General features: G+C 35.5%; 1 protein-coding gene across 6 annotated transcripts in view; it reads right to left on the reverse strand.

The window, feature by feature from the left end:
- The window catches only part of ATP10B (ATPase phospholipid transporting 10B (putative)), a 239,451-nt gene that overhangs the window by 19,390 nt on the left and 203,443 nt on the right, over positions 1-16,618 (reverse strand). For all 6 annotated transcript variants that reach the window (XM_072400705.1, XM_072400704.1, XM_072400703.1 and 3 more), the window contains 8 exons: positions 14,113-14,244; positions 13,049-13,176; positions 12,523-12,775; positions 11,458-11,687; positions 4,973-5,164; positions 2,186-2,765; positions 1,166-1,272; positions 67-193 (listed from right to left, as the gene is read on the reverse strand). In XM_072400705.1, the coding sequence (XP_072256806.1) occupies positions 67-193; positions 1,166-1,272; positions 2,186-2,765; positions 4,973-5,164; positions 11,458-11,687; positions 12,523-12,775; positions 13,049-13,176; positions 14,113-14,244 (1,749 nt within the window). The remainder of the gene's footprint in view (positions 1-66; positions 194-1,165; positions 1,273-2,185; positions 2,766-4,972; positions 5,165-11,457; positions 11,688-12,522; positions 12,776-13,048; positions 13,177-14,112; positions 14,245-16,618) is intronic.

Below are 16,618 nucleotides of genomic sequence, written 5' to 3' on the forward strand. Positions count from 1 at the left end.
GTTGAACTCTCCAATCATTATTGCTTTTTTTAACTTAGTAAAAAGGCTTATTATTATATGTCTAACCAAGAAGGGTGAGGTTCGTTTCCAGATGTTGGGCAGTTTCCATGAGTAACTCTTCTCTATTATCTATTGCTGCTTCAGCTTCTTCCCGGAAATTCGACCATCTTTCGAAATCTTCCTCACTTAACACCTAAACAGGAAGAAAAAAAGTATTTAGAAAATGTATATTATTTGGCTTCCCAAACAGATCATTGAAAGAATATATCAGTGCTTAATGTTGCTGCAAGCTACTATTGACCATTTACAGAATCTCAATTCTAAACAGATATCTATATTCAGCTTTATCTCTCCTTTTAAGTTCCCCAAGGTGTGGAATGCTGGTGCATTCTGGTATGCATTTTCAACCCTTTTGCCATAATTGATTACATGGTCCCACCTGTTCTTGGTCCTGCACACCACTATAAGCCAATAAGGCCATGAACCATAGTGGTAGATCACAGGTGAAGAGAAAAGGTAGAGCTGAAATGGGCCAGACATTTGGCCATGATACCTGGCCACTACAGTACCCCAGTACTCACACACACACCTAGCTGAAGTGAACTAAAGTAAAACCCAGTTGAAACCCCTGCTAATTTATATTGGCAGTAATTTCCTAGCCTAAACTAACTTTATGCTTTAAATAATGGCAAACATATTATATGTATGCAGTTAAAATTTTTTTGTGAAAACCTAAAAGGCCAAATACCAATTACTCTAATTACTAAAAAAATACTAAATACTAAAAAAAGGTTGGTTTTATCCATCAAGCATAGCTATTACAGACTTGAGGTTGACAGCAGAGCTCTAGTACAGACTCAATTGCGCTCACAACAGCTCCTATTCAACTGAATGTGAACCATTTTGTGCACATGTTTGCATGTGAATTTTGGCATGGATTCTGAAATGAAAAGATCATTTCTGACTGTGTGACTGTATTTCCACCTCTTAAGGAGTAACTGCACAGCAACTACACTTAACCATGACAAACCAGTTGTCAAATACCACTGAAAACCACAGTTAAAGAGGGGAGCCTAGGAGCTGCCCGCTTTTTGACTGCTAGTCTGTAAGGGGCCTTAGCAGCAACATAAATCAGCCAATCAAAGTAACCTAAAGATAACATCACCTTTTTAGCGATGCACAGAGTTCTCAGACCATCCCTTGCATACCAGTCCAGATGCCTCTGGGTTCTTGACTGTATTTTACGCAGCCTCTTTTCATCATTTATATTAGCTGAAAAATATTTTAAATAATAAAAAAGAAATTATGTTAGACCATTGAAAAGGTAAGTAGAGTTTGTTTGAATTCCAAGGCATAAGTATTCTAAAGTCCAACTGATTATTTTGTTTCTATAATAAATAAGTACATTATAGTTGCATTCATTACATTCTATTTTCTTTGTAAAAACATCCACATCCTGAGTGGAAAACTGCAGAGAAGACCCCTACCTATCTTTGTTATCAGTGATCTGCAGGTCCAATGCACCTGCTACATAGTCAGGGAGGTCTCCAATCAGCAAGTAGAATAAGTTTTTTTGATTGCACAACTATTATTATTTTGGACTCTTAACAAGCTTTTTTTTTGATGCATCTATAACTTTTTTTAGCAGTTTAAAAAGGAAGTTTAATTTGGCTTTCTGTATTACTTAAAAAATAATTAAAGGGATGAGTGGTGACTGATATTATGCTAAATTCATGTATTTAATCTTCCAGGATATAAAATTCATACAAAGGATGCAGAATGTGTAACACACTAATATTTGTACTCAAGTTAAGTAAGTCACCCAAGCTTTCTTGGTTGCTCCCCGCAATTAGAAGAAATAGTAGCTCTACCTCCATGAAACCAAACATGAAAATTAGATCAAAGTTACCAACTATGCCTTACTCAAAAGATAAGACCAGATTAGGGCTGTAAGGTGATGGTAGTTAAAAAGCCTAATAGAAAAAGTGTATGGGCAGGACAACCCTAAATGTACATATTGGAACAGGAGAAAACTGCTGTGAAAGAATGTTAAATTAGTTAAATGAAAGTGAAAAAATATATGGTAAAAAGGACATAAGTCCCTCATCATCAAATATAATATTAAAAAAACAAAAACACATTGCCCACAGCCATTTTACGTATTTTCTAAATAATATTAAAATACCTCTGGCAGGGTCATCTAGTAAATCCATGATGACAGAATCCGCTCCTTTAGTGTATACAATAATTTCCCTAGTTATTGGATGACGAACCACCACTGACATTCTTTTTCTGACAGAGTCAAAGCCTAAAGTGTATAAAAGATCAAAGGTAAGGAGTGTCCCCTGTGGAAGTCGCACTGTCACTTGGTCTGGGGTACGGGACATGAGGGTAAAACTGTATGCTCTAGCCGCATGAACCAATGCAGCCTCGTCAGGACTTTCTGCTTCATAACAGAACTCATCTTCGATGTGGAATGAAGCAACAGTCTCATACATCTCCTCGATACAATTGTCAGTGCTGGTTTTGCTTGTTGAAGAGTCATCCTTCCCACTGCTTTGGTTTTCAGTTTCTCCATTGCTGGTACGGGACATGTTGTCAGGACTAACTTTATTTTTCTTAGAGCTGGAAGGAGTTGCAGGGTCAGAACTAGATGGAGTGGAGCTAGCAGACTGACTTAGTCTTAGTTGTTTAAGCCTCTGAAAAAGGTGCTGAAACTTCTCTAAAGATGAGGCTGATGGTTTTAGCAATGGAGCCATTGTAACCTTGAAAAGACACAAATAAATCTTTGAATGTAATAAAATCTAAGATGCCTGTCAGACAAAAAAGGAATTGATAATTCTGCAACCATATTAGTAGCAAAGATGAAAAAAGAGCCATAAAATTACTTTACCCACACTGGACACTGTGCCAGGATCCTTTTTATAGATAAGCTATCAGCAGCCTGTATTCACCTTTCTAGCTGATCTACTGCCAGACTATATGAAATTTTGTTTAATCCTTCTTGAGGTTTTCACTTGCTGAAGAAGTAGATGTATACACAGACTATGCACACCTTATCATACCTGATGGCACTTAGACCTGGCATTTTGGTACTCAGCTACCAAGCATGGCATTTTGCAGGATAAAGGGGAAAGGTAACTCATGAATGTACTTGGGATTTCTTGGATGGGCTGATGGTAGATGGAGGAATATAGACTCATTATTTGTTCTGTAAGGTGAATCTATAACTTTGCCCAGTATGGCAAAGTAAAGGTTTACTTTAAAAAAATGTATAACGTTGTAACTTGATTTATTTTTAAAAGATTGTGATTCCAACTGAACACATTTATTTTTACTCCTAATCTAGACAAATTTAACAAATGTTGAGGCTAAAGTTGGGCTTTATTATTCATCTAGGAGGGTGCAATAACAGAGTGTCCCAGTCATTTGAGGACCTATTGGATATTAATGTATTTCATCATGACTGGATTGAAGCATGAACAAACAATTTTACTGCTGTTACTGAGTAAAGTTCTTTGGTTTATGCAAATGTCATAGGTTTATGACCTGTTTGATTAAGAAATACTTTGACATTTATTACTACTTGCTTGGCTAACAAGATATAAAGAGGTTTTGTTTCTCTGAATGTTCAGTCTGGGCAGAAAACAAAATTGGTGCAAAGTTAAAACTGTTTTCGTGTAAATGCACTATAATAAAGTGAATGTTATTTGGGATCATGGAGTGAGCTCTATGCTAAGTTATTTACTTGGGAGTAGTTCTGTATTTCTACTTATAGATGTTGTGTAAATGCAGTCTTTTAAAAAATAATCAATAGGAGCTAAGTTATATTTTTACCGTGAGGAAGTTTTTTATTTGTATATTTACTGTTGCCAAGTCAACATAATTTTTCACCCTATTTTATGAAACCACAAAATATTATTTGGAAAAAATACAATGCATCAAAAATAGTGATGTTTGCTGCCCTGGCCTGATTTATCATTTTATGTCAAGGGCACCCTCCAATATCCTTTGCTTTGGCTTATGATGACATATTTTGCTGAGGCTTATGATGCCCTTAAGCCTTAGTGACTTAGGCTGTTTTCAGGTCAGTTACTAAAGCCCTGTGAAGCCTTTGGATCAGCATAACAGCTAGGGCATTAGCTTTCTTAAAAGGAGATCAGCAACAGTGGTCTACAGGGTCATTTAGCAAGTGGCTGTTTGCTTCGCAAATAATGCCTTTTTTCACTCTACTTTTTAAAGTGGTGATATAAAACAAATCTACTCTTTTTCAAACTGGAGGTGGAGAAGGCCATATGCTACAATGGGGAGCAGAAGTGTTTGTGTTAAACACATTATAATAAATTGTTGCCTATCACCCCTTTTAAGTAAAAATTAGTTAGTTGTAGGTTTTAAAAAAAGGCAATAGGTCTATGAGCTCTTATTTGCATTTGAACATCATTCATGGTTTAGAGCTTTAGTGGTTGAGAACCAGACCAATATTTATTTGTACAGCCCCAAACAGCACCCTGGCCCAGGCCTGTCCTGCCTGTGACACAAGTTATTGGTATGGTTGGCTAAGTTAAACAATCCCTCCCTCCTTCTAATGGAGGGTATTCTGCATATGTTCAATTTATAAAACCACTAAAGACCGGTAACAGTTACCTTGGTTCCCTGGCATATTCTCCATAGGAATATATAGAAAAACTTCACTGAAACTAAAAACAAGTTTAGATAACAAGGGAACTCTAGGCATTACAGGGACAGAAAATAGGGAGAGACAGTGGAATAAAGAGCCAATTTAGAATCCAATCCTTCCCCTTTTTATTAAAGATAAAAAAAATGTATTTTTCAAAAAGTATGGGAGCATAAAAACAACTTTAACAGCAAGGAACCAGGTAGTTGTTTCCTGTACTTACAAATATACAAATATATACATGAATAAAGTGATGATGCAAAAACAAAAACTAAGATAAATGCCCATCGGGCTTACCCTCTGTCTTGGCTCTGTTGCTGTGGAGACTACTACTGTATTACAAATGGCTAACGCCAAGAAGAAATCAATGTAGGGAGAACCCGAAGGTCTGGCGCTGCTCTGTGTCTTAAAGGGAGATAGAGTTTCAATTTGGACTGATGCTTCTCTGACCTTCTTTAACAACATCTGATCTGGGGTCACATCTTTTTCCTGAAACAGAAAAGAAAGCTATAATTAATCTGGTTTTCTCATTGCTTTTAGACTGCCCTGATTCAAAGACATAGTTGAACAAATATAAACAATGAAAGCCCTTTTATTTCCCCGATGGAGCTTTTAAAACGTCTCGCAGTGAAAACAAATTGGCTTCTTACTCTGTTAAAATAAACTAGTATGCCGAGACACACAGCACAAAACATATTGCAGGAAATTTTGTATTTTAGGACACAGAATTCAGAGTACAGCTTCCTGTTTTCTTCATTTTTTCTGACTATATCCCAATTAGTAGCATTTGTCCTGTAGCTGGCATCTGGCTAGACTAGATTACATTACTCTTCTCTGGAACTTGTCCAGGCCTTGCAGTTTGTTTTTAGAACAGATGTTATTTTTATATATTTGATAATTAAACGAATGACACAATCCCATCTAGTATCAGATTATAAAATGGGCGATTGACCCAAAGAAAGCTAATTTGCAGTGGGTGAAAAAATTCTGTGGCAGTACACAGAAAAAAAAACAAAACATTTAATTATTAGAAAAAATATAACTCAGATTTGTAAAAGATGTTTTTTTACACCCCTGTTGGTAAATATACATTTATGGATTAAACTATGAACGTTTTCAATGCAAGTTTGTGTTTCCATATACACAAATGAGTCATCCCTCTGCTCCTTATGTTCTCTGCTTCTGCCAAATTTTTAAATGCACTTTTTAACCTCTGTATTAAGGCTTGCTTTGTCTTAAAACTTAGATTTAAAGTACATAAGTTAGTTGACTTTCATTAAGTATATGCAAAGCATTTTTTTTAAATTAGACAGGTACAGATTTTTTGGGGAAGTTATTTTTTTTTTTTTTTGCTTTCATTGTCAAAAAGGAGAGGCCTTTTTTACTGATCCTCTGCAAAATAAGGAATCATATAGCACTCCACTGTGAATCCAGGGTTGGGCTCTGACAGCCTTGAAAATTAATGGCACCTCATTTTTGAACAGGAAAGCCTGTCCGAAGCAGCACCAGAGATCAGATGAGCATAATGATAATGCCGCCTTTAATTTTTGCATGAGGGTGGGGTAGCACCCTCATGTCCAAGCTGGTGTGGGCTAAAATAAATAAAAACCTTTAGACTGTTGTCAATATGCCTTTTATCAAAAGTTCCATCTTGGAACATTAGTTATATAAATGTGGCCCATTGGTAATACACCAACACTACAGTTTTCTTACGGCTGCTTGATACTAATGCATAACATTCTAATTTACTCATCCACGTTTTACATTTGCACATCATTTTGTTTATCCTCAGAAAACCTTTAGAGAATGTATCTTGATATGGTCTCAGGCTTTAAGTAAATATGTAGTATATATTTTGCATTTCAGATATACAGTTATTGTGTTGTGGCTATTATAGTTACACTTGTAGCAATGCTTTCTGCTATTCTATGATGCTTCACTTACCATATAAATCTTTCTGCCTACCCATCCAATTAGAAAAATCTCCAAGGGGAACCAATATTCATGCATTTGTTATGAATCATGTAATTTACAAACGAGTAGGCTCAGGTGGAAAAATGCACAAAGTATACTTTGCTTTATTCGTTCTGCTTTTTAAAGGCTATTATTTGACACAGACCTATTGTTCACCCCGAAAACATGGCATATCTTAGTGGTAGAAAGCCATTATATCAAAAATAAAAAAAGTAAAATAAAAAGAACAAATATTCTTGCATTAATTGTAAAAAAAAACAATAGCTATAATTAGGCACTTGCTTAATTATAACTTGCATTAAATGACAAAGAAATAACCAAACTTTTTATATGTCTAGGCACATTTGGTAATTAGTATCCATTATCCAGATATAACTATATATTTTAATTATACATTCAGGCTTTAAACAATTTTAGGAGTTTACTGAGGGTTAAAGAGTGTGGAAAGAGGTGTGTATTTAGGTAATTCCTGCTTACAAAACTCTCCAGATTAGTCAGTTTGTTGCCTACACAACACTGGTCCTGATGCTGGCAGTGGTAAATGGTGACACAAATTTTAAGTGGAAATCATACCACAGGCTGCTCCAGCAGACAGTATGCTAATTCAAACTTTATCTTTCATGCAGAACTAAAGAAAAATATAGTATTACTCTTTGCACTAAAATTCACATATAGTTCATTTTCATGATACTTATATCATTTTATAAATCTCTTTCACATTCTGTGCCAGTAACAATAATCAGGACAGAATATGAGTGAATTTCCCAAAATGGCAAACAGACCACAAAAGACAAATAATAGAGGTTATCATTTTTCCCCATTGCATAATAAAACTTGAATAACTGCTTTGGTTGAAGTAATACTTTAGGTAGATTAAAGATATTTTTTTTGGTTCAATAATTTGATTACATCACTAAATGCTGAGAAATGCAAGGCTACCAGCTTATTCAGTGGTGCATATCAACATATGATCATCAGTTAAATGAGTTTTTTTTGTTAATGGAGATCTTTAAAAGCATGATTTGGACTTGTATTTCTAAAATAATGCTCAGTGAAATTGTATCATTTATCCACCTGTCGAGGAACTGCTGTACACATTCTAGATTTTTCCTTGTGATCTGTTTGTCTCAAACCACAAAAATCTAGCATGTGTATGTTGCTTTAGGTTCAAACATACAACATTTTTAGGGCTTAGGTTAAAGATCTCAAGTTCTCACTATCAGTGCTCAATTCCCCGTCAACAAATATATATATATATATATATATATATATATATATATATATATATATATTTGTTGTTTCAGTAAATCAGATGTGGATTTATAAGATTAAAAATGTGCTTTTCTCGATATCTGTCACAGGGGTTAAAAAAATCACTAGCAATTTAGTAACTTCCCGTAGAGATGAATATTGCCCTAGATGTACATACTAGCAATGATCCATCAGGCAATTAAAGAAAGTGAAATGTGAAAGATAAAACTAATTTGTAAATACAGTAAAACCACAATGACATTATACATAATTAATCAAGTTAAAAAGCTGTAGTTTCTCATAGATGACTTGTATAGTCAATTGTGCACTGTATAAATGTCTGACTTTGGCTTGTTAACTTAGAAGCACTTAATTTAGCTACATGCTATTCATTCACAGACAGCCTTTTAATTACATAATGGAGATAAAAGGGATCTTGTGAAGGCAGTCATGTGCTTGGAGGTTTAAAGTGAAAGACTCCACTACTATAGGCTTGGTTTATTTAAAAGTTACATTATGTCAGCGGCCTTATTTTGTAAATGTTCTGTGAACACGACTGATGAACATTCTCAGTATACCTGGAACAAAACTGATGAAAACTATATATTTTGGGTTAATTGTAAGAAGCGAGCAAACTATTCAGGAAAATATTCTATGCAGAAGTAGGGCTGGTATTTATATTGAAGAAATTGTTTTTTTAAACATATTTTTCAAATTTATTACAAATATTTCAAATCTCTGTTTTGGATTATCAGCCTAAAGCTGGCAATCCATAGGTAGATTTTCTTACTTTGATCAATTAGTCCATTTGATTTTAATAAGTCTTCCATAATTCAAATCCCTCTAAAAGCAATCAATATCAAATAGAGAATACAAAGAACCTCATACAGTAAGGTTGGAAAACTTCCATGGATTGTACAAGTATCAGACATGTTTTTGTATCTTCCTGATCGTTTTCTGTTTGAATTTCGAAGCATGCACACATGCACCCATATCTTTACTGTAGACTATACAATAATTACACTGTTTGGTAGTAAAATCACTTAACTTAACTGAATTGGTGGTTGGTTTATTTCCAACAAGTCATTTTTTATTGAATTCAAATACAAATTGAATTAGAGTCAATCGGCATTATGCTATCATTATCTGATCAGGAGATACTGTCCTCAAAAAGAAAACAACTTTTGAGGAAATTTAACTATTTTCTACAATATCCAAAAGTAAAAAAGTGAGAACTCTTGGCCTTTTATATTACTACCCTGACTATGTTCCTGCTCTACCTCTGCAGGAACGTTGCATACACATATTACCTTAAAATCCTCATTATTATCTTACAGTTTGCTCAGCCAAGGAGAAATATTTCTCCAGTACCACCATGCAAATGGGGCAGGCATTATTACATAGAAAAAAAGAATGAATGGTTGTACTCTCACACCAAACCAGAATTGGGGATAATTGTTTTTGTATGTCCATGAATGTGCCACGTTGAAGTGCTGGAGCTTGCAATTGTTGTTCCTGCCCTGGACAGATTAGAGGGTGTAAATTGGAGAATGTGGTGTGGTAAGGTGAAGGCATGCATTTACAAAGTTGCAGATGACTTTAAGGCAAAACGCTGAATTGGGTAGTATTGTAAAAGTACAGAAAAACTTTGAATGTGAGGTGGTATTTATTAATAATACTGTAAAAGTATTACAACTACATTATTAAAATGTTTTTTTATACACTTTTTTTGTATTCACCTAATACTTGAGGCAGGTTCTTTGCTTTGTGTAAAATACGGGAAATAATTAGGTAGAACTGTGTAGAATGATTAAACGATTCTTGAAAGAGATTAAAGAACTGCTTGGCGAAGTTCAAACACTATATTTTACACTTTCATTTTGACAGCTTAACTAGCTTTGGAAATGGGAAGAGAATTACTATCAAAAAGTGCTTGTATCCTGCAGGAGGGTTACTGAGATACGGATGCTGTTTAATGATGCTGGATACTGATGTTGTTACCAGCTGTTCAAGAAAGCAATGTTTTTATTGCCTGCCTTGTAGTGAAACTGCCCTAATTCATTCTTACAAATAACCTAATTTTATTTCTCCATTTTTCAGTTCTATGTGGGCTTTGCATCTTGTGCCTTTGTGGTCTGTAATCAATATATATTTATTCTTACTTACATTGTCTGTGACGATGATTCCTAAAGGAAAATAGTTATTTTAAATCATCGCTAAAGTGCCTGTAATTCCATCTAAACCTTAAACAGGGTTATAACTAACAAGAAACACAACTGCCAATGGAATCCTGTCTGCAAACCACTGGTCAGCAGATTGATTATGTAACTGATCTACTTGCAGAAAGAAGAATGGCTTTATAGCTTTTCTAAGGCTCAGAGAAGCATGTTCTTGATTGTCAATACTTTGTTTTATTATAATGATCTATAAGGACTTTTGGAGTCCATACCATCAAGGAGGCTGGATGCATTTTTAAAGCCCAACTTCACTCAGGTTAAGAAAAATCTTAGCCACATCTGCAAAGCCCCCAGTAAGTACTGCTGATCTCTTCCAGAACACAACATTGTGGTTGTGTCACCCCCACCCCTCCTGGCATTTACAAAACACTGGCCAGTGAAGTAAAGGGGCAAACACATGATTTCAGAGCTGCAGTGCATACATTTGCGGTGGCATGGAAGTACAGCGGGAGTTGTATTCATCCAGACATATAAATGGACTAAGATTTAAAATGCTGACAAGTGCTTAAACGATTGGGGTTGCACCTGAGACCAAGGCATGTTAACTGCTTTAGCTGAACATTAAGGAACTGGGGTATAGTTTCTACTTAAAAGTATGAAATTAAAATAATGCTATCTGTTTGCTTAGATTAGCCAGCAACATGTGTAATGCTGTCGGAGAATGTCACCAGTTTAGTCTCAAATCAATAGCTTTTGTTCTGGGGCTTAAAGACACCTTTCTGCTCAAATAATTAAAATGAATATAAAATGATTACTTTTCACAAATGTTTTACTTGAAAGGAGATAAAAGGTCTGTGACCTGTAGTATTTTCCCCCCTAAAATCAATGGGCCAGATTTATTAAAGACTGGAGAAGGTAGACTGTCAAGGGAGAATCTGGGTGATCTAGCAAACCTGAAATGGATATCTTAAAAACCATTTGCTATTAAATGGCAAATGTTTTCAATCCTGGCCAAGATCCATTCCAGGTTTGGGTCACTCGGGTTCATCCATGACAGCCTATCTTCAGGTCCATTGGCCTCCAAGGCTGGAGAGGATACACTTTCATCAGTGTAGCTGGGTAATCCAGCAAACCTGGAAAAGATTTCATAAAAGTCATTTGTTAGCAAATGTTTTCAATTCTGGACCAGATCCATTATAGGATTGCTGGATCACCCAGGTTCACACCTGAAAGTGTGTCTTCTCCAGCCTTGGAGAGCTTGAATAAATCAGGGCCATTGTGTCTATTGCTGGGTCTTAGATACAAATATAAAATCTCTAAAATTAGAACTGTGCGTGTAATTTATTAATAATAGAAAAACCATGTATATAAAATACTTACAATAGGGCTGCTAAATGCTACTTGTGAAATATCAAAACGTCCTTCTGATTTTTTCCTAAAATGTCCTTGGATATTAGGTCGAGCACTTTGGCACCGTCTCAAAGCCCGCGTGCCTTTATGCCTCACGGTAGACTGATTTCCAGCATCAAGATCAAACAAGGAAAAGTTTTTGAGTTTTGCTATATCCTCATCATCAGAATCTTCTTCTTTGTAAGTTTCTAGACGCTTGGCTGTGAATAAGAAATTAACACCAAATCACTAATTAAATTCATAGCTGAAATAAACAACATTTTCTGTATGGCTGTGTTTCGTACAAAAAAAAGTTTTTTTACTAATCTCTTCAGTTTGATAGGAAAAGGCAGCGCAATTATGGGGAACTTCTGTTTAAATTTCACACATAGGGAGACAAATGCATTATAAATACTAAAAACATCTGTTATAATTTTGTCTATTCAAATTTGGAAAATGTATGTGAAGCCAGAAAAAAACTATAAAACACATCATTTCTGATCATGGTGTTTGTTTAGGGATTATTATTAACTTCTAAAAATAGCGAGAATATACCATATACTAACTAAAAAATGTAGGTAAATAATACACAAATACATAACATAAATAGAATAATAAGGAAATGGAGTTTATTATTTTATGTACTCTAGTCTAGTTTCAGTCAGTTTTGTTTGTTTATAGTGAGTTATACATTAACTAACATTGTTATCTTGATCAACAAAAAATGTCTTTATGATCCAGAATGTTCTATGGCCTAAAGAATCTTCTCGAAGAGATTTACTATCAGTTTTTGTCCCGACAGCAAAGAAATCTCTCCAACAGGGTTATAAATGGTAATAAATACCTGACAGAAGCTGTTCCTTGCTCTATCGCAGTTACTATAAATTCTAGTTGTTGGGATCTTTGTTGAAAGACAGAAACAGAAAATGTTTTATAGTTTTATGACGAATAAGTAGCATCACACGTTCTTCTGAAAAAAATGTGAACTTTCTGCAATTCCTTCCTTTTTTATTACCATGTCATGTTCAAGCCTTGCTATGGATATTAGATACTTACCATTTTCTTGATGAGAGTATTCATTTCCTACAATTGTACACCTGCGAAAAACCATTTTGTTCTCTGTCAAAGTTCCTGTTTTGTCAGAGAAAATGTACTGGATTTGACCAAGGTCTTCTGTGATATTTAATGCTCGACATTGTACAGACAAATCAATCTCTTCATCATATAAGTCAATGTCATTATGGATAAAGTAAATCTGACCCAGTTTCACCAGCTCAATGGATACGTAGAGTGAAATAGGAATTAAAATCTTAAAAGAAAAAAAGGTAAGTACTTGTTAGTTTCATGGAAGTAAAAATAATTCACTTAAGAATGTGTAGTCTATGCCAAAAATTCTGATGTATTTACCATACAAGGTGAACAGTTTTTCACTTTTTTTATTAGTGACAAAAAAATGAAGCTTATAAAATACAACACAAATGTATTTTCCCTAATCTGCTTTACAGCATTATATTACTGCAGTACAGTTATTCTTTAAAAAAATAGAAATGCAAGCGACTAACTATATAGATACACTGCTTACCTGGAGTAAGATAATCATAGTCAGAAACATATAGAAACCAGCAAGTGCTGCAGTAAGATAACTTCCATCAGGATTTGGAACATCAAACAATGGATGTATAACAAACTTTCCATACCAAATGCCATGCCCTGCAAAAAAAAAGAATTAATGTGAATGATGCCATGGAACAAGCCCAATATTTGCATATAAATATCACAACAAAGCTTTAGCTATTCTAAGTATCCTAGCATATCCATTTGGTATTTACCTTTTCAGAAAACCATATTTTAATTTTTAGTTTTTTTGGCTTGCTCTCTTGCTATATTTAGCATTTGTGCCCAGTGTAGCTAGTATATAATAATTCTTTCAAATATATTTTTTTAATAGAGAGCAGGGCAGTTATCCAGTCAGGAAAATAATACTTTGGCAATTTAATTTCCAATGCTAGGACACACCATGGGCATTTAAAAGAGTAGGTTGGGAAAACAAGACCATTTGTTTTTAAGTAAAATATTATAAATGTGCAGTGTACAAGAGTCAAAGATTTTTTGCCTGACATTTACTACAGAAAATTAAAATGTGTAGGTAGTTGTGTTTTATTAATATATTTCATTCCAAAAATAACTTTGAGGAAACGTATGCTATCAGCAGAATTTGCTAGGGTTTTACCCAATTTTTATTAATGCAACCATAAAACCATAGCGTTTTAGGAGTACTCTGGCTGAGCAACTCTTGAACTAAGCACTTGCTTTTCACTGGTTTAAGGAATTTGCAGGTTGCCAATTTCAAGAAATCCCCTCTGCAGAAATCACACCTGCTTAATGGCTCAAAAACAGGACCATATCCACTTTTAAAGACCTCATGGCTTTCTGGAATCTAAGATAAGGAATCTTGGGATGTGTGCATGAAATAGTTATTTCTGTGAAAGGCTGGCAGAAAGGTGTTATGAACATTACTTTCCAACATCTCTACTCAAGCAAATGGATTGATAAACATTATTATAAGCTAAAGAAAATTGTTTAGGAAAGCTTTGGAAAAAAACATAAAGTAGATACTGATCCTTATAAGTAGGAAAAAACACAAACCTAGAGCTCCAATGAGACACATGATAAAAAGGATGCCCACACAGAAGAAAACATCAATATTCATGCGTCTTTCAATTTTGCTGCGCTTGTAACGTGGACCACTGTTGTTTAACATTGCCTTGGTCTCATGCCCTTGGGGGAAAAAAAAGACAGAAATAGCAGGGATTTTAATAAATGTATTTATATATGCATACATTTTACATAGCTGTCTCAGCATGAAGCTAAATGTTTTGTAGCAATCAAGAAGAATCAAATGTATTAATTAACCATTCTGACCCTTCAGAACAAGTTATGTGGCAGAATTTGCAAATCCTTGTAAAAGCTTTTTATTTGTAATTTTTTTAAACGTATTTCTGATCTGCACATAGTTACTGCTACCATAGCTGAATGAGTTCCTAAAACTAAAAATAAGATTTACAAGAAATTTCCCTATTAAAATGATACATGAAATCTGAAGATTCACAACTTAAAAAAAAAAGAACTTTTAAACTTTTACAGGATAAGAACCAAAGGCTACATACACACGATAATTGTTAACAAAAAAGGTGAACAACATCAGGCCAACGACGCCAATGAATGAGGAATGTCGCTGGAAACGAATGACCATCCTGGCGGATCTGATTGGGCGACGATCGTTTGCTATCCATTGTTCAGTGATTGCGCATTGCTCTGTGATACACTTTCTCCTGTACACGTCACTTCCTACATCATTCAAACGATTGTATCTAGTGTGTGTACATTATTGGTGGATAAAATTTGAAAGATTGTATCGTTTCAGCATGTACAGAAATGTGTACAATACGATCGTTCAAAATAATCGTGAATAATTGTTGATTGTTCATCAATTGTTTGTGTTCCAACAACAATTATTGCACGTGTGTACGTAGCCAAAGTAAATACAAAGGATTGCAGCCATTAGAAAGTTGTTTCTTTACTGTCCTACTGTCTTTTCCCTTTTCTAGATAGCCATTTCTAGATCATCCTCTAGCCAGTCATATACAATTTTACTCTAAATCTCTAAAATAATATGCTTTCATACTGAAAGGGACTTGTCCTGCGGTGTCCCTGGGGATCCCAGCCGCAGAGGGAGACGCTGCTGCAACAGGCAGCATGGCCGAGGCTGCTGCCCTGCTTGCAGCGTGTCTCTCTACGTAGGCGGAGGGATCCATCCTAGCCGAACTACTGTTCGGCCACGCGGCATCCCTTGCATCCCTATGGACATGATTACTGAAAGTCCTGTTCCCAGCACTCCTGTGGAGGTGCAAAGTAGGGCACGTCCCAGGGGTGCTGTGGGAAGAGGTGCACGCGCTACCATGCCTGCCTCTTGTACCCTCCGAGGGCGTGGCACTCGGCTGCCTTGACGCGGGGTGGGACATAGTTAGTTTGAGGGATTTAGTTACCCTCCTATCAAATGGCGCCAGGTGGCGCAAGGTCATTGGTCACTCTGGCCATTTAAGGAGAACCAGTCCTGAACACCATTGCCTGCTATAAGCCTCTGTGAACAAAGTGTGCTTGGGTGCATTCCTTGTGTTCGTTAATGTTAATCCAGATTGTCATTATCATAGCAACCTGGTCTGATACCTGACTCTTGCCTGAACTCTGCCTGTCCTGACCTTGGATTGTTTGTGACCACTCTTGTCTGCTGCCTGCCCTGACCTCGAATTGTTCCTGACCTGCCTTTGCCTTACCCTCCTGTACTACGCTTATCGGACTTAACATCTGTAAGTAACCCTTGTCTTGTTTTATGACGATAATAAACTTGATAAAAGGATTCCTGGAGTTGGCTGTGGTTTGTGTGCCCAGGAGCATTACACATACAGCTTTCAACTGTAAAAATTGCCAAGGAGATCAAGGTAACCAAGCATTTCAATCCTTTAATGGTTTGCCTAGGCAAAGAAAAAGTTTTCTCTAAGTTTATTTTAAATTGACTTTAATGTTCTAATAAGCACAGATTGACATTATGTGCACAGTGCTTATTTATTCATCTGTCCCTGGAAAGATTGTTTCCAGTGACAATCTTCTGATGTCCATCAAACATTTGTGAGAGACTTAGGAGGAAAGAGCAGGCCACAGCTACCATTGAGTTTTGTTCAGCAGGAAGCAGAGTCTGTGTTTGTAATGAGCAAACATGGCTTCCCTCATGCAAATATGTAATTAACAATACAAAGTTGTAAGGACATTAAGATATTTATAAGATTTACATTAAGGTAATCTTATTTACATGTCAAATATAACTATAAATCATTGATTAGATGATAGTTTACCTTTAAATTCAAGTAAAGTTTGCAGTTATTTTTTAAGGTTTGCATAAAAAACATTTTGCAATTTTGAAGAGTTGAAAAAAAACACACACACCTATACAATGAAATTTCATGGGATAATCTGCAAGTGCAAATCTATTTGCTGTAATTGGCTGGTTTACTGTTAAGTGAGCTGGAAACATTTGTGACCTCCACAGTTTTACATTTTGAAGCAAACAGTTGGACACTGCTGTAGTGTTTCATCA

Source organism: Pyxicephalus adspersus, chromosome 2, assembly GCF_032062135.1.
Source record: "Pyxicephalus adspersus chromosome 2, UCB_Pads_2.0, whole genome shotgun sequence".
Lineage (NCBI taxonomy): Eukaryota > Metazoa > Chordata > Amphibia > Anura > Pyxicephalidae > Pyxicephalus > Pyxicephalus adspersus.